This window comes from Pipistrellus kuhlii, unplaced genomic scaffold (genome assembly GCF_014108245.1).
Source record: "Pipistrellus kuhlii isolate mPipKuh1 unplaced genomic scaffold, mPipKuh1.p scaffold_m20_p_48, whole genome shotgun sequence".
Classification (NCBI taxonomy): Eukaryota; Metazoa; Chordata; class Mammalia; order Chiroptera; family Vespertilionidae; genus Pipistrellus; species Pipistrellus kuhlii.
In genome coordinates, this window is record NW_023425549.1 from 1510684 (window position 1) to 1528727 (window position 18044).

The following is an 18044-nucleotide window of genomic DNA, read 5'->3' on the forward strand; positions in this document are numbered from 1 at the left end:
GTCACGTGACCAGCCGACCAGCGTCTCCTAGGTGCGGAATGTTCAGCTGCTCTTAAAGGTACAGGCTACGGAGACTTCCCCTCCACACACCCCCACCCCGCTTTCGAGGGCCGGGGGCAGAGTCCGGCGGATGGGGCGTGAGGGACCGGGAGGTGGGTCCCCGGCTTCGCGGAGTGGATGGCGGGGGGCGCGAGCGCAGCCGAGAAGCGCAGCTGGGACCAGCAGTGGGGCGTCGACCCCTCCCATCTGTCACAGACACTCGCCGTCCCGTTCCATCCGAGCCCACTCGGAACGTTCGCCGACTGCGGGCCCCGGGGGAGCCGGACCCTGATGCCATGGGAGGCTCTGCGGGCTCGCTGCGACGCCTTTCCGATTCCGAGGGTGAGTAGGAGGGCCCCCTCCCTGGAGGGGCTGCCTCTGGCCCGGGGCCACCTGGCAGGCGGCTCCGGAGCAGGCGCCACCCGGGAGGACGCCCGGGGGGGTCCCTGGACCCCGGAGAGGGCTGGGGTCAGGCCTTCTTCTCGCCCTCCCAGGAGAGTTGATCTCCCAGGAATCTGAGGAACCGCGGCCCCCTCAGGACCGGCGGGGCGCCCATTGGAAGAACGTGGTTGGCTTCTGGTGAGTGGCCTGCAGAGTGCAACAGAAGTGAAATGGGTGGGAGGAGGGAGGCCACCTGAGGGAGAGGGAAGTAAAGGGCTGAAAAAGGAGCTGAGCCCACCAATAGTTACTGAACCACCTGGTTTGGCCTGAGGCGATGTGTAACTTTCCCAAATTTAATCACCTTCACATTTTGGCCCGATCCTCATACCACCTGTGGGATTATTTACTTGTTTTTATTCCAAACAATTAAGCCTTTAAATCCATAAATATACATGGGGGGAGAGGGGTTCAGCCTTATCTGGGGATGTTTTTCCCATTGGTTTATAGAGAGGGCGGAAGGGAGGGAGAAGGGGGAGAGAGAGAAAAGCATGGAGCTTGACACACAGCTTGGTTGGAGACACACAGCTTGGTTGCCTCCCTCACTCACCCCTACTGGGTCTGGGCTTCCCTCTGTGGGCCGACATCTAACCACTGAGCAAAACCGGCCAGGGCAATATATGTGTTTTATTAAAGAAAACTTTAAATCACTACACTATAGAAAGCCAACATTTCCCTAATGCACACTTAAATAAGTACATCAATACTTTTTTTTAACAAATTTTTTATTGATTTTTGGAGAGAGTGGAAGGGAGAGGAAGAGAGATAGAAACATCATCAATCAACTGCCTCCTGCATGTCCCCTACTGGGGATTGAGCCTGCAACCCAGGCATGAGCCCTGACCAGGAATCAAACCTGTGACCTCTTGTTTCATGGGTCAACACTCAACACTCAAGCCACAAGGGCTGAGCACTTTTTAAAAGATCGCTGAAACCGGTTTGGCTCAGTGGATAGAGCATCGGCTTGGGGACTGAGGGGTCCCGGGTCTGGTCAAGGGCATGTACCTTGGTTGCGGGCATATCCCCAGTAGGGGGTGTGCAAGAGGCAGCTGATCGATGACTCTCTCATCCATGTTTCTAACTCTGTATCTCTCTCCCTTTCTCTCTGTACAAAATCAATAAAATATATTTTTTATTAAAAAAATAAAAATAAAAATAAATAAAAAAATAAAAGATCGTCCATCACCCTAACCAGTTTGGCTCAGTGGATAGAGCATCCCCCTGTGGACTCAAGGGTCCCAGGTTTGATTCTGGTCAAGGGCATGTACCTTGGTTTCGGGCACATCCCCAGCATGGAGTGTACAGGAAGCAGCTGATCGATGTTTCTCTATCCCTCTCCCTCCCTCTCTGTAAAAAAAATCAATAAAATATATATATTTTTAAAAAGATCATCCATCCACCTCCTAAAATTACTTTAAGTACTGAAGAATACTCCTAGCACCAACTTAAACATCGAGGACTTGGGTGGCAGATTGGGTTGGAAGTGGCTTCCCATGTAATCCAGTCACATGCCTCTCTGAGTCTCAGTTTCTCAGCAGTGAAATGGGAAGAGCAATAGTCCCCCTTCATGGGCTTGTGTAAAGGACACATGAATTCTCTGGTGCTGCACCCCGTTCCATTCTCATCACTGAGAGCTCCTCTGGGAGGTGAACGTATGCAAACAAGATCCTTCATGGATAATAGGGGCTTTGGTATTATCTTGTTTTGGCCCTTCTGCAACTCCGACAGGTGGAAGGGAACTGTGTACCCCCACTTGACACATGAGTAGGCCAAAACCGTTCAAATAGGAAGCAGCAAACTTTGGGCCTGTATATACCGTATTTTTCGGACCATAAGACGCTCCGGACCATAAGACGCACCAGTTTTTAGAGAAGGGAAATGAAGAAAAAAAGATTCTGAAACAAATAGTGTCCTAAAATATTTTATGTGCATTAAAACCCAAAATCACAGTCATAAACACATGTAATCAACCCTGTAAAGTAAACAGCAGCATTTAGAACCATTTTAGAGCCGGGCAAGCACACAGAGACCACACAGAGCCGGGCAAGTAAAAAAACTTTTTTTTTAAAGTATATGTGTAGGCTATATTTGGACCATAAGACGCAGGGACTTTTTCCCCCCACTTCTGGGGGGGAAAAAGTGCGTCTTATGGTCCGAAAAATACGGTAGTTCTTTGGTTTCAAGCCCCACGAACTTTGTACTGACCCCCAGCACATCCGAGACGGGCTCCGTGGGTGAGAACTGCCCCAGGAGCCGGTGGGAGCTCAGAGGAACAGTCATCAAGGATGACTCTCTCCTCTTCCTGAGGGGAGTCTGGGAGATTAGATGTGAACCCAAGTCTGTGATCCCAAAGCGGATAGATGCTAGGGCTGCGGTTAGATTGCAGGTCTGAAAGGAGGTGAAAATCTGTCCTAATATGTCAGTTATATCCCAATAAATTGGGGGTGCTCGCCGAAACCGGTTTGGCTCAATGGATAGAGAGTCAGCTTGGGGACTGAAGGGACCCGGGTTCGATTCCGGTCAAGGGCTTGTACCTTGGTTGCGGGCATATCCCCAGTGGGGGGTGTGCAAGAGGCAGCTGATCGATGACTCTCTCTCATCGATGTTTGTAGCTTTCTATCTCTCTCCCTTCCTCTCTGTACAAAATCAATAAAATATATATATTTTTTTAAAATCGGGGGTGCTCTGTCCTACTCACTCCAGGATCTTGGGCCTTTGCAACAACTTCTCTTATGTGGTGATGCTCAGCGCTGCTCATGACATCCTCAGCCACCAGAAGGAGTCTGGAAACCAAAGCCATGTAAGTGACCCTCCACCTTCACACGGTGGGAAGAGATGCGGGACTCTCCCTGGGGCAGAAGCTCCCTGGAAACACTCATACAAGGGTAGCTCAAGGGGTGGGGCCAGGGGCTGAAGTTCCCAGCCGCCCCGATCTCAGAGCAGGAAGGGTCTTTAGAAATCAGTTGGTGCCAGGTGAACAAACTCAGGTGTTGGCTGGGTAGGACCATGGTCTATGGCAGATTCTTAACCCTCACACTGTTAACATTTGGGCTGGATCATTCTTGGTCATGGCCTGTCCTGTGCGTTGTGGGATCTTCAGCAGCGTCCCTAGCCTCGTTGCCAGATGCCGATAGCACCCTCTGCCCCCCAGTTGTGACAATCAGGAGCGTCTCCAGACGCTGCCAAATGCTCCCGTGGGATGTGATCACCTCTGGTTAAGGACCTCTTGTCTGTGAGCATCTCGAGGGCGCATGCCCAAGGGGGGAAGCTGCCAGCTTGCAGGTCCAACAAGGAAGCTGGCTCAAGATCAGATTTTATGGAAACCCACATTCTTTCATGAAAGGTCCTGAACGTGTCACCCAAATAAAGTCTGTTTACGGGGCCACCTTTGGCCAGTGGGTCCTTCTATGGAAACCTCCTCCTCCCCATTGTGCACACAGAGAAGCTGAGGTCCAGGAGGCCAGAGCCGACTCAAGGCCATCCTTCGGGTCAGAGCAGAGCGGAGACTACGCTCTTGCCTCCCGGGGTGAAACACTTCCTTCTTTCCCATCAGGTAGGCCCAGGCCCCCACAATAAATCATCTCGCTTTGACTGCAACCCTGTCTCCACAGCTGTGAGTACCCATCTGGTCCTCCCCTGACCCCTCAGCATCCAGCTGGGACTGTCCTAATTACGACCATTAAGACTGCCATTCCCTGAGCCCTTTCTGTGTGTAGCTAATATTGGCTCGTTGCATCCACATAGCAGTACTGTGAGCTAGGCACTGTAACCATCCCCCATTTTCCAGATGAGCAAACTGGAGTCAGAGAAAGTGAATGCCTTGACCCCACAGCTAAGGAGTGGCAGAGCTGGGACTTGAACCCAGATCTAAATTCAGAGCCTGTCGCAGGTCTCCTTGGCCCCTTGGTTCAGAGGTCTGTCCCAGGGAAGGTCTGGGATCTCACTCTGTCCTCCTGTCCCAGGCGGTGCTCCTGGCAGACATCCTCCCCACACTCGTCATCAAATTGCTGGCTCCCTTCGGCCTTCATCTGCTGCCCTACAGGTGGGGGCAGGGGACCGGAGGAGGGGCGGCTGGACGCTGTGAGGAGCTTGGAGGGCAAAGGCGGTGAGAGCCGAAGCTGACCTTGCCCGTCCCGCCCCTCTCCCTCAGCCCCCGGGTTCTCTGCAGTGGGTTTTGTGCGGCTGGAAGCTTCATCCTGATCGCGTTTTCCCGCTCGGTGCCGGTCAGCCTGTGTGGTGAGCATGAGGTTTTATATCGGGTGGGGGACTCAGAAGAACTGCAACAGAGCATTTGTGGGAGCAGTCACCCCAACTCCGCAAAGGAAAGAGATTCTGTTTGTAACCCTCAGAAGCTGCTAGGTCTGCTAAGTAGAGAACGGGAGATGAGGTCAGTTTGGAGGCGTAGGTGGTGGGGGACATGGGAGGAAATGGTGGATTAGATGGAGATGGAGATGAGATGGGCAGAGGAACCCGGGCTCCATCACGGGCAGAGGAGGCATCCAGGATGAGTTTTTGCTCCTGGTTTAATAACGGTGGGTGGTAGTGCCATTCATTCCCTGTGAGAGGGACTCGGAGGAGGCTATGGTTCTGCTTCAGATCCGGAGCCCCGCCCATCCAGGGATCCATTTCTAGCCCCTCTGAACTGATGCAGAGGAGGCCATGGTCAGACACCTCCAGGGCCTGGGGTAGGGGATGGCTAAGTATGGCCACTGTCATGCTTGTTGTCCCTCCAGGTGTGGTCTTGGCTAGCATCTCATCAGGCCTGGGGGAGGTCACCTTCCTCGCACTCACCGCCTTCTACCCGAGGTAAGCAGGCGGGGAGCAGGGAGCAGGCAGAGGAGGTCCCCTGCTGACTTTGGTCCTTCTTAGTGCCTCAGTTTCTCCTTCTCAGGGCTGTGATCTCCTGGTGGTCCTCAGGTACCGGGGGAGCAGGGCTACTGGGGGCATTGTCCTACCTGGGCCTCACCCAGGCTGGCCTCTCCCCCCAGCACACCCTGCTGTCCATGCTGGGCATCCCCGTCTTGCTGCTGGCCAGGTAAGCTGTGCGGGCCGGGAGAGAGAGGGGTTTGAGGAGACAAAACTCGATCGGGATCCCAATCCTCAGATCCCTTTAGCCTTATTATGAAGGATGTAGGTTCTAGACTCTGACGGACCTGGATGTGAGTCTGGAGCCACCACATCTTAGCTGTGTGGGATGGGACAAGTTGCTTTACCTCTCTGACCTTCGGTGTTCCCCTATCTCAGTGGTCGGCAAACTGCGGCTCGCGAGCCACATGCGGCTCTTTGGGCCCTTGAGTGTGGCTCTTCCACAAAATATCGCTGCCTGGGCAAGTCTACTTTGAAGAAGTGGCATTAGAAGAAGATTAAGTTTAAAAAATTTGGCTCTCAAAAGAAATTTCAATCGTCGTACTGTTGATAGTTGGCTCTGTTGACCAATGAGTTTGCCGACCACTGTCCTATCCCAAATGGTGGTCATTCTCCTTGCCTCCCTGCAAGGCGATGTGTGTGAAGCATCGAGGACAGTGTGGTTCCCAAGGTGACTTGAGGGTGGACTTGATTAATTTTATGTGTATTTGGGGAAAATTTTAACCAATCAAGCCTGTGATTTCACAGATTATTGCTTAGGACAAGGCCATGTAGGAAAGGGGAGTGCATTGAAGGAAAGCATTAAGTAAAACATTATATGCAGGAGGAGTGTGGATATGACAAACAGCATGGAGACAGAACAGAATTGAAGTGTGGGAGGTTCTGGCTTAGCACAGAATGAGCACACGATAGGCGGTAGCTAGAGCAGCCATTAGGACGACATGTCAAGCAAACAGCTGACTGGCGGAGTGTGAGCCAGGCCCGGTCGGAGCAGCGAAGAGACAAGTTCCAGCTCCAGGGAAGAAAGCGTTTTCTTCAGTTGGGGCTCTCTGGCTCAGAGAGTGGGGTGCCCCTCCCGCTGACTGCTGACCGAGGCTCTTGGCCTTCTCTCCTCTCACCTGCTCCCAGCTATTTCTTTTTGCTCACATCGCCCGAGCCCCAGGACCCTGGAGGGGAAGAAGAGGCAGAGAGGGCGGCTCGGCAGCCCCTGATAAGCGGCGAAGACCCCGAGGCCCCGGAGCGGAAGCCAGGTTGGAGACGCGGGAGATCCTCAGATTTAGCCTTCCTCCCCACAGTGCACCGTGGGAGGGGACGGGGATGCCTGAGAGCCGGCCACGTTAGCGAGTCAGGATATGCTCCTTGGGTACTGACTCTGAGCCAGACCCTCCAGTCACGGGGGTGGGTGGTGAGTACGATAAGGAAATGAGGCCGGCTCGTAAACAGCTGAATCAGAAACGTGCTTTTCACGTATTGGGAAGTGCTGGGAGGACATAAAGCAGTGATGCGCTAGAAAATGACAACTGGGGGAAATGGAGAGTTCTGCTTAGACAAGGTGGTCCGTGAAGGACTCTCTGAGGAGGTGTCATTGGGCTAAAATTTGATTGACAAGGCATCAGCCCCGTGGACAGGCTCCAGGTGGAGGGAGCAGCAAGTGCTGTGGGAACGAGCCTGGATGTTCAAGAAGCAGAAAGAAGGGGCCAGTGTGGCTGGGGTGGAGATGGACAGCCACCCAACTGTGCAGGAGCCGGGAAGAGGCCTTGTCTCTAACCATGGTGAAATGCACATAACACGAAGTTCCCAGTTTAACCGTTGTCACTGTACAATTCCGTGTTGGCGGGTTGATTCTCTCCTAGCAGCACCCCTTGGCGGAGCCCGTATGCCAACCTCACGTGCCCTTCTCTTCCTGCTCCTCTGCAGACTCCAGCTCAGGCCTCTCCCTTCATGAGAAGTGGACTGTGTTCAAGGTATGCACGGGGGCTGGGGCCCGTCCGCGCCTGTGGCCAGTGCCGTCTCCCAGCCTGCCACGTACGTTGTGTCTTCTGGCTCCTCCAGGGCCTGCAGTATTACATCCTCCCGCTGATCCTGGTTTACTTTGCCGAGTACTTCATCAACCAGGGGCTTGTGAGTGAGGGCACCGGGAGTGGGGATAGAGATCGAGGTGGAGACCCACGTGTCCCCGCTCATCTCCCCTGTCGGGTTTTTGCTGCAGTTTGAACTCCTCTTCTTCCGGAACACATCCCTGAATCACGCTCAGCAGTACCGCTGGTGAGAGCAGCGAGGAGGGTGGCAGGATGGGCTGTTTGTGGGCGGGCCTGGGGCAGGGAGGGGCTGTCATGTGAGCAGGCACCGGAGGGCTTCCTCCTCCTCCCTGCCCCTATCTCAGGTACCAGATGCTGTACCAAGCCGGCGTCTTTGCCTCCCGCTCCTCTCTTCGCTGCTTTCACATCCGCTTCACATGGACCCTGGCCCTGCTGCAGGTACAAGGCCCCTGGCCCCCACTCCATCCCCCCTTCGCTCCCGCTTCCCCATGCACAGGAACAGAAGGCCAGCAGGGCTGCGTCTGCAGTGTGTCCTTGGAGCCAGGCGAAGCTGATGTAGATCCCAGCTCCTGTACTCAGCAGCTGTGAGACATAGGGCAGGTCTCCAAACCAGTTTCTAGTTTCCTCATTCTGAAATCAGGCATGGCCACCATCTACTTCTCAGAGTAGTTGTAAGAAATAGAAATGAGCCGAAACCGGTTTGGCTCAGTGGTAGAGCGTCAGTCTGCGGACTGAAAGGTCCCAGGTTCGATTCCGGTCAAGGGCATGTATGTTGGTTGTGGGCAAATGTGCAGGAGGCAGCTGGTCGATGTTTCTCTCTCTTCGACGTTTGTAGCTCTCTATCTCTCTCCCTTCCTCTCTATAAAAAATCAATAATATATATATATATTTATAAAAAGAAATAGAGATGAGAAGAGGAATGAAAGAATAAGACTTTATATTGTGTCTCAATCAGGTAGAATTACTTACGTCCTGATTGTTTGCACAAGCCTCATGCAGAGCCACAGGCCTTCAAATAACATTCCAACAAAAGAAAATGCAGTTCTTTTACTCTGCGTGGTTAATGATAATAGAACTAGAAGCGTGGTGCATGAAGATTGGTGCCTGAATGGGCCTTCCTTTCCCTGGCTATCGACACCACCTTCACTCTGGCCAGAGCCGCCTTTCCACCTTCCTACACTGCCTAGAGGCCCGGAGCGGTTGTGGGTGGTACAGAATGCCTGCGTTGTCGCTGCCATGATGACAACACAAGCGTCCCAACCCACTCCCAGCCGCTGGGTGCCTGCATATGCAAATTAAGCCACCATCTTTGTTGGGTTGATTTGCATACTCCTGGTTTACTGGTGGGTGTCACGAAGGTATGGTCAATTAGCATGTTACTCTTCTATTAGGTAGACTAGAGACCTGGTGCACAAAATTGTGCACTCGAGCAGTCCAGGAGCCCTCGGGGGATATCCACTGACGGCTTAGGTGAGGAGCAGGCCTAAGCCAGTAGTTGAACATCCTTAGAACTGCCTTGGAGGAGGAAGAGGCTACCACCACCACCACCACCACCACCACCACTGCTGCTGCGTGAGCCCGGCTTTTGGCTGAGCGGCACCCCCCCTGTGAGAGCGCACTGACCACCAGGGGGCAGCTCCTTCATTGAGCATCTACCCCCTGGTAGTCAGTACGTGTCATGGTGACCGGTTGTTCCACCACTTAGTCAATTTGCATATTAGCCTTTTGTTATATAGGATCAGTGACATTGTACCCAACAGATTGTATATCTCAAGGCTGGTGAGCAAGTTCAACTACCCACGACAAAAGTAATCTACAGCTTTAAGAAAACAAACACCTTTCCCTACAACAGTCTAACTAAAATAATTTTTTTTTAAATCCTCACCCAAGGATTTGCTCAGAGAGAGGAAGGGAGAGAGAAACAAAATCAGTGTGAGAGAGAAACGCTGATTGGTTGTCTTCTGTATGTTCTTGGACCGGGGTCCAACCTGCCCCTGCAACCTTTTGGTGCACAGGATGACATTCCAACCACTGAGCCACTCTGGCCGGGCTAAGAAAAGTACTTTTACTTAATCAGCATGTATTCTTTCTGCAGCCCTGTAGGTAACTATCAAGGTAAACTTTCAATTACGATAGGAATGTCCTTTGCCCTTTTTAATGTACTTAAATCCATAACAAGATCTATAATAAATATAGATTACACTTGAACATTATGGCACCAGCATGCCAGTATCCTCTAGCTTTCTTTCTCCTTTATTTATGAAGCAGTACTGCCAGCCGAAGGCTTGGTAGCTCCAAAGGCCTAAATTGTTGTGTTAATACATCTTAACTCGGGGTTCTTCATTAGATGCTGCCGACATGGAGTTTATGATTTTAGTTATAATGTCAGCCAAGGCTGCTTTGTAGAAATAGGGGCGTGTAAGCATTTCATTCCATTACGGAAAGCGTGTAGCCGAACGCTGCAGATGGAAGTGTTTGCAGTGTTTCATAGGTCACGTTGGTATTATCAGAGTGTGTCCTTTTCAATGCAGATTTCTGAGCCTCGCTCAGACGGGATGAATTAGGACCTCTGAGGGCGAGGCCTGTGGGTGACCCTCCTGTGCATCAAACCGTGAACTGCTGTGGTGACAGCCCTGCACTCAGGATGGGACACTGGGGTCCCCTGAGGGGCCGGGGCACCAAGGAGGGACCTACACCCTTGGGTGGGGTCAGAGAGGCTTCCTAAATGAGCTGGCAACAGCTAAGCCAGAGTGTCTCTGCCTCAGCGCTGGGCCCCACCATTGTTTGTGGTGGGCTGTCCGGCCCCTCTGGCCTCCACCCATTAGATGCCAATAGCAGCCTCCATTCCCAGTTATGACAACCAAGATCTCCAGACATTGTCAGTCGTCCTGTGGGCAGCAAGCCCAGCCCCAGTGAGAACCGCTGGTCTAAGGGTAGCCTCTATGGGGGGCACTGCTCAGGGAGCCCCTGGGAGGAGGAAAGCGTCACAGGAGTAAGTGGCCCTGGTCCAGGCTGAGCTTTGGACAGTGGCAAAGGGACCCCACGTGAGGGGAGGTGGAATGGCGTTCCAGGAAGTAGGGGTGCCGTGAGCAAAGGGGCCAGAGAGGAGACCCTCGAGGTCTGGGTGCTGGGGGAGGGGAGAGAGAAGGGCTGACCCAGATCCCACAGTCCAGTGGGCCAGCTGGATGCTGGGATTCCACCCCCGCTGCCAGCCCTCCCTCATCAGTGTCTCCAGGAACTGGGGCCACTGGCGGGATGGCAGCCTCCCTTCTCCTGCCGCGAGTCCAGGCTCAGCCCTGCCCCCCACCTGCACCCACAGTGCTTCAACCTGGTCTTCCTGCTGCTGCACGTGTGGCTGAACTTCCTGCCCAGCATCTACCTCGTCTTCCTGATCATTCTGTACGAGGGGCTCCTGGGGGGTGCCGCCTACGTGAACACCTTCCACAACGTCGCCCTGGAGGTCAGCACCGGCCAGGCGAGGGCTGTGGCGGCCTCTCTGGGGAGCGAGCCAGGGCAGGGGTGTGGAGAACGGAAGCCTCACCCCTGCTCTCTGCCTTCCCTCCCCCAGACCAGTGACGAGCACCGGGAGTTTGCCATGACAACCACCTGTATTTCGGACACCTTGGGGATCTCCCTGTCAGGGCTCACGGCCCTGCCCCTGCACGACCTCCTCTGCCACCTCCCCTGACACTGGGCTTCTGGGGACCTGACAGATGGGCAGGCCGACCCCGGGCCCACAGCCCAGGGCCCAGCCATGAGCTCTGCCCCTGGACTTCCCTGCACAGCGGGGTTTTAGAGAAGCTGGGTTCCGTCCCCCCTGGTCAAGGGGCGGCCACTTTCTCCCCCTCCACGCTGATCTCTGGGACTTTCTTGGAATTATGCCCTCGGAATAAATGCCTATATTTATCCATTGATTCTGGTGCCATTTTCCTTCTTGGAAAAAAAATTTTTTTTATTATAAAAGTAATACCAGCCCACTTTGGAATATATACAGGAGAGTAAAAAGACAACATTTCAGCAGATTTATGCCTAGTCTTCCAGGCTTATTAATCCGCTCACTCGCTATGAGGAAGTCTGTACACATTTTTCTCCAGCATGTAAGTTTCAAACATGCAGGGAAGCTGGAAGAATTTGTGCAGTGAGTACTCATATGGCTACTGCCTGGCTTCTACAATGGTCCCTTTGCTGTAGCTGCATCAGCTCTCCATCAGTCCATCTTATTCTTGTAACGCACTTCCACGTAGGAGGCTGGGAGCTGGCTTTGGCACTCTTCACGCTGGGTCTTTTACTCCTGCTTGGTCAGCGGTGAAGACCTTACACCCCAAGGCTGAGGTGGCCCGAGCCCAGACAGTGTTGGTGGTTAACATCAGCACAGCCTGGAGGCTGTAGGACATTCTGAGGACCACCTTGGGGCCCAGAGGCACCATGAAGATGCTTGTTTCTAGAGCTAGAGATATCAAGCTTACTAAGATGGCAAGTGCTGCTTCATGAAATGCAAATTCAGTACCCAACAGTCTCCTTGATAGCCAAAGTAGAAACGGCCCAGGCGATGGTACCATTTCCAGGGTCCTAATCACTGGAGAACAGCTAAAACAGGGGCGTCTACATGTCTGAAGGTCTCATCCCAGAATCATAACATGGATTGGAAGCTGCAAAGGAAAAGGTACTTCAGGTTTTAGAACAAGTCAAAGTAAGCAAAGAGATTCTTGTTCCCATTCTCATTCTCTCCCTCTCTCTCTCTCTCTCTCTCTCTCTCTCTCTCTCTCTGACTCCATTTTGACCATTAAAAAAAAACAAGATGAACCTATTGACCTCTTAATGGTTGAGATCTTGGATACAGGCTTCATCAGAGGTCTTGTTTTGGTCAGTGGGCATGGAATCCTGGCATGAGAGTGGTAGATGCAAACATCCTCAAATGCAATGTGTCAATAGAATATGAAAAATAAGTAAATTCTGGCTTTTTTTTTTTTTTTTTACAAGAGTGCAGAAGAGAGAAACCAGTAAAATCTGAAGGAAAATTCATTGAAGATAGAGTTTAAAAATAGTAGAACCGAAAAAGGAAATCCTGTGGAAACGCAGATAAAGGATTTGTTGTTATTTATCAAAAGGGAATTGACAAAAAAAAAAAGGAAATTGACCCATTTTCTTTAGACGAGATTGGGCGCGTTCAGGGTGGTATGGCCGTAGACTTGACCCATTTTCTTTAGATGCTCTTGCAAGAGAGGGCATAGTAGCTGCACAGAACTAGAAGAAGTATGGAAAGGCTGACTCTTAAGTGGAAAAGCACACTCTTAAGTGGAAGATCCCCACCAGGGATTAAGCCTGCAACCCAAGCATGTGCCTCCTGGTTCATAGGTCGATGCTCAACTACTGAGGCTCACTGGTCAGGTTGTACAGTCCTTTTTTAGGTACAATTTATGTACAGTAAAATGCACAGATTGTTATATTTCAAGTAACTGATGTGGGCTTAGCAATGTTTCCCATATTTCACTGTTACTACCTCTATCATATTTGCTATATCTATGTATACAAGTACTTTTACTTAGTATTTTTTATAAAGTGACTAACTTTTTAAATACATATCCTCTCTAATAAAAGAGAAACAGGCAAATTGACCATACCTTTGCTACACCCACAAACCACACCTACCAGCCAATCAGGACAAGTATGCAAATTAACCCAACCAAGATGGCGGTTGATTTGCATATCCACGCCAGAGCAGCATAGAAAGAAGCCAAGTTGCAGAGAAGCAAGCAAGCAAGGAGGTCGCTGGAGAGGGCAGGGAAGCAGGCGGGGCAGGGAGAAGGGAGAGAAGCCAGCGGGGCAACTGAGACCGCAGCAGGAAGCCCTATTGCAGGAATCTTCCTGCAAGGGGCATCTGATAGATAGATAGATAGATAGATAGATAGATAGATAGATAGATAGATACATAGATAGGTAGATAGGTAGGTAGGTAGGTAGATAGATAGATAGATAGATAGATAGATAGATAGATAGATAGAGAGAGAGAGAGAGAGAGAGAGAGAGAGAGAGAGAGAGAGAGAGAGAGAGAAACATCACTAAGCACAGAGAGAGAGAGAGAGAGAGAGATCACTAGACACACCCCTGCAGGGGATTGAACCTTAAACCCAGCCATGTGCCCTGACCAGGAATCCAACTATTGAACTCTTGGTGCACAGGACGATGCTCAGTCACCTGCACCACACCAGCCAGGCTAGGTCTCCTTTATTTTCTTCCAATAACGCTGTGTAGTTTTCAGAGTATATATTTTACCTTTATTTGCTAAAAATTTTTAAAATATGTGTTTTTATTGATTTTTTAAAAATATTTTTATTGATTTTTAAAGAAAGGAAGGGAGAGGGAGAGAGATATAGCAACATCAATGATGTGGCTCAGTGGTTGAGTGTCAACCTATGAACCAGGAGGTCACAGTTGGATTCCCAGTCAGGGCACATGCCCAGTGTGAGTTGTGCAGAAGGCAGCCGATCAATGATTCTCTCTCATCATTGATGTCTCTATCTCTCTCTCTCCCCCTTTCCCTTTCTCTCTGAAAGCAATAAAAATATTTTTTAAATAAATAAATAAACCTTTGTCACAGACAACAGTATGGTGAAGGCGTGGGGAGGGGGCAGGAGCAGGATGGAGAGGGTCAATGGGGGCAAAGGGAAGGGGACATCTGTAATACTTTCAACAATAAAGATAAATTTTAAAAATAATAAAAAATAATCCTTTGTGCATTATAAATTTTCCTCATATGAGTATTTGTTTAGAATAGATTCTCAGAACTGAAATTTGTAGGGATGAGCATTTTTTTAGGTTGTTGATGTTGTTTTAGGCTTTCTACCATGTTTTTGAAAGGTTTTTTGTTTGCTAACCCCGTTTATATGCATCGTTGCTTATCACATACTCTGTTTGGTACTTGGGACAATCATTTTTAAATCTTTGCTAAGTGAGTAAAAATATACTTACTTAATCTTGATTATTTTAAAAATTACCTTTAACAGCATTATTGAGACATTAGAGGCCCGGTGCACAAAATTTGTGCAAGGGGCTCAGCCCTCACAGCCATGGCTGCTTGCCTCAGCCCTCGAAGCCCCAGCTTTATCTGGAAGGTCGTCCAGAAGGTCATTCGGCTGTCCAGTCTAATTAGCATATTATGTTTTTTTTATTATAGATACTTCACCTACAATAAAATTGGTTTTCAGTATAATTCAAGATATGTGTGACCATCACCAGTCAAAATTAGAACAACTTTATCACAAAGTAAAATACTATAATCTTTACCTACCACCCCTTCCCTACCTTTCCCCCACAGCCCTAAGAAACCACCAGTCTACTTTCTGTCTACAGATTTTCCTATTCTGGGCATTTCCTATAAATGGGATCATAATGTGTGGTCTTCTGTGACTGGCATCTTTCACTTAGCATAATATTTTCAAGATTCATCCATGTTGGAAATCACCTTATTCATTCTTATGGTTGATTCTTTTTTTAACTTAAGGTGTATGTGTGTTTTTTAATATATTTTATTGACTTTTTACAGAGAGAAAGGCAAAAGGAAAGGGAGAGAGAATTAGAAACATTAATGAGAGAGAAACATTGTCTCAGCTGCCTCCTGCACACTCCCTACTGGGGAATGTGCCCACAACCAAGGTACATGCCCTTGTCTGGAATCGAACCTGGGGGACCCTCCAGTCCCCAGGCCAATACTCTATCCACTGAGCCAAACTGGTCAGAGCTTATGGTTGAGTTTTATTGCACTGAGTAGATATACAACATTTTGTTTATTCATCAGTTGTCAGGCACTTGGGTTGTTTCCATTTATTGGCTGTTATGAACAAGCTGCTATAAACATTTGTCAATGTTTTGTGTGGACCTATGTTTTCATTTCTCTTGGGTAATACCTTGGAGTAGATTTGCTGGCACTTGGTAATTCTGTTTGATCCTTTGAGGGAGGGACCTGCAGACTGTTTTCCAGCATGGCTATGCCATTTTGCATTCCACCAGCATGTATGAGGGCTCTACTATTCCACATCCTCAGCAGTAGTTGCTGTTTCTCTTTTTGTTTGTTTGTTTGTTTTGTTTTAATTGTTATTATAACCCTCTACTGGGTGTGCAGTAGTGTCTCATTGTGGTTTTGATCCGCAGTTCCCTGAGGACTAATGATTTTGAGCATCTTTTCGTGTGCTTGTTGGCCATTCATACATCTTCTTTGGAGAAAAATGTCTATTCAAATCCTTTGCCCCTGTTTAAATTGGATTCTTTGCCTTTTTGTTTCTTTTTTAAAATATTTTATTTTAGAGAGAGAGGAAGGGAGAGGGATAGAGAGGTAGAAACATCCGATTGTCTGCTTCTTGCACACCCCCATGGGAATCAGGCCCAAAACCTGTGCCTGACCAGGAATTGAACTGGCGATCTCTTCAAGATTCATGGTTCATGGATCGACACTCAACTACTGAGCCACACCAGCCAAGCTACCTTTTTATTTTCAAGTTGTAAGAGTTTCTTATATCTTTAGATAAAGTGTCTTATCAGATGTGTGATTTTGACTATTTTCTCCCACTTTACTTTCTTAATGATGTCATTTGCTGCACAAATATTTTTAATTTTGATGCAGTCCAATTTATGTATTTTTTTCCGTTGGTTGTGCTTTTGAAGACATATCTAAGTCCAAGGTCATAAGAATTACCTCTATGTTTTCTTCTAAGAGTTGCATAGTGTTAGCTCTTACAGTTAGGTATTTGGTTCACTTTGAGTTTTTTGGGTGTTTTTTTTTTTTTTTTTGTTTTGTGTGTGTTGTTGTTGTTGTTGTTTGTTTTTGTGTGTGTGTTTTGTGGGGTTTTTTGGTGTTTGGTTGTGTGTGTTTTTTTCCGCAGATGGTGTGAGGTAGGGGTCTGTACATAAGAGTTAACATAATGGGCTCAAACAGCTAACCTTGTAAAAGCCTACTTGTAAAAAAATGGCCCTTGGATGGAGTTTGGAAACAGACTGCAGGCTGTTTTCCACCCTTAATTGATAAGAGGGGCTTGCTGTGCCTAAATTGTTTATTCAAACAGGTTTATGCTGAACACCTGCTTTCCTTCTGAAGGCCTGGAATTTTGGTACTTACTAGGCAGAGTGCCCGGGTGACCAGCCCCAATAAGAACCCTGATACTGAATCTCTAGTGAGCTTCCCTAGTTGGCAACATTTCACACATGTTGTTCCAACTCCTTGCTGGAGGAATTAAGCATACCCTCCTGGCCTCGCTGGGAGAGGACCCCTGCAAGCTCGCGTCTGGTTCCCCATGGACTTCATTCACTCCGGGAGCCTTCTTTTGCCCTTTCTCATTTTGCTTTGCTTTCTTTCACTCTAGTAAATCACAGCCACAAGTATGACTCTGCTGAACTATGTGAGTCCTGCACATTCATTGAAATGGGTTGTGGTCTTGGGGACCCCCAACACGGGGTCCAACTTCATTCTTTCGCATGTGGATATCGAGTTGTCCCAGAACCATTTGTTGAAAAGATTTTTCCCTACTACTTTGTTTTGGTATCTTGTTGAAAAAAAAATCAATTGACAGTAAATGGAGGGGCTCATTTCTAGACTCTCAGTTTGATTCTGTGCCGGTAAGACACTGTCTTGATTACTGTAGTTTTGTAGTGAGCTTTTGAAATTGGGAAGTGAATCCTCCAACCTTGTTCTTCTTTTTCAATATTGTTTTATGAATTTTAAGATGAGCTTGTCAATTGCTGGGAAGAAGCCAGCTGTGATTTTGATAGGGATTGCACTGAATCTGTAGATCCATTTACAAAGTATTGCCATCTTAACAATAGTAACTCCTCTAATCCAGGAATATGGAATGTCTTTCCACTTATTTCGGTCTTAGCTGTGTGTGTGTTTAATGGTAGCCACTAGGCACATGTGGGTATTAAACACATGAAATGTGGCTGGTCTGAATTAAGATGTACTTTTTTAAGTGTTTTTATTGATTTTTAGAGGGAGGAGGGAGGGACAGATAGAAACATCAATGATGAGCTGGCTGGTTACTCAGGAGTGAGAGCATCAGCCCATGGATGGAAGGGGTTTGGGTTTGAATCACCATTAAGAGACATACCGCAGTTGCAGGTTCAATCCCTGGCTTCAGTCTGGCATGTGTGGAGAGACAACTAATTGATATGTCTCTCATATAAATGTCTCTCTCTCTCTCTCTCTCTCTCTCTCTCTCTCTCTCTCTCTCTCTCTCTCTCTCTCTCTCCTCTCACCCTTCTCCTTTCCATTCTATCTGAAAATCAATAGAAAAAAAAATCCTCAGGTGAGGATTTAAAAAAAGAAGAACAGATGATGAGAGAAACATCAATCGACTGCCTCCTGCATGTCCCCTACTGAGGGATCAAGCCCCAAATCCAGGCATGTGCCCTGACCGTAAATCAAACCAGTGATCTCTTGGTGCATGGGGACTCTCAACCACAGGACCATGCCGGCTGGGCTAGGTCTCCTTTATTTTCTTTCAACAGTGCTTTGTAGTTTTCAGAATACACATTTTACCCTTATTTGTTAAATTTAATTCTGAGCATTTTATTCTTTTTACATGCTTTTATAAATGGAATTGTTTTCTTTTTTAATATATTTTTTTTTACTTTTCAGTTACAATTGACATACAATATTATAATAGTTTCAGGTGT

General features: G+C 48.7%; 1 protein-coding gene and 1 pseudogene across 3 annotated transcripts; both read left to right on the plus strand.

Annotated features, from left to right (window-relative positions):
* The first annotated feature begins 112 nt into the window (after positions 1 to 112).
* Positions 113 to 11296, plus strand: CLN3 (CLN3 lysosomal/endosomal transmembrane protein, battenin). 3 transcript variants are annotated; one of them, XM_036412938.2, is made up of 15 exons: positions 113 to 381; positions 534 to 618; positions 3181 to 3288; positions 4033 to 4090; positions 4440 to 4519; positions 4628 to 4713; positions 5211 to 5283; positions 5369 to 5512; positions 6472 to 6593; positions 7261 to 7307; positions 7396 to 7464; positions 7553 to 7608; positions 7727 to 7820; positions 10671 to 10842; positions 10951 to 11296. In XM_036412938.2, exons 1-15 carry the CDS (start codon positions 336 to 338, stop codon positions 10956 to 10958), a joined length of 1248 nt encoding a protein of 415 aa, XP_036268831.1. In that variant the 5' UTR covers positions 113 to 335; the 3' UTR covers positions 10959 to 11296. The 3 variants fall into 3 exon arrangements, with proteins under 3 accessions (XP_036268831.1, XP_045428433.1, XP_036268830.1); XM_045572477.1 differs by having other exon boundaries at positions 115 to 381; positions 3181 to 3277; positions 4031 to 4090; positions 10609 to 10842; XM_036412937.2 differs by having other exon boundaries at positions 118 to 381; positions 10702 to 10842.
* Positions 11297 to 11446: 150 nt separating this feature from the next.
* LOC118704847 lies at positions 11447 to 12655 on the plus strand (annotated as a pseudogene).
* Positions 12656 to 18044: the final 5389 nt, after the last annotated feature.

What these genes read in the sequence shown, in the direction of transcription:
- CLN3 (XM_045572477.1), top strand. Translation starts at nt 336, where the DNA reads ATGGGAGGCTCTGCGGGCTCGCTGCGACGCCTTTCCGATTCCGAGG. An exon ending in ACGCCTTTCCGATTCCGAGG is followed by an intron (nt 382 to 533) that starts GTGAGTAGGAGG and finishes TCGCCCTCCCAG; the next exon opens with GAGAGTTGATCTCCCAGGAA. An exon ending in CCCGTCTTGCTGCTGGCCAG is followed by an intron (nt 5,513 to 6,471) that starts GTAAGCTGTGCG and finishes ACCTGCTCCCAG; the next exon opens with CTATTTCTTTTTGCTCACAT.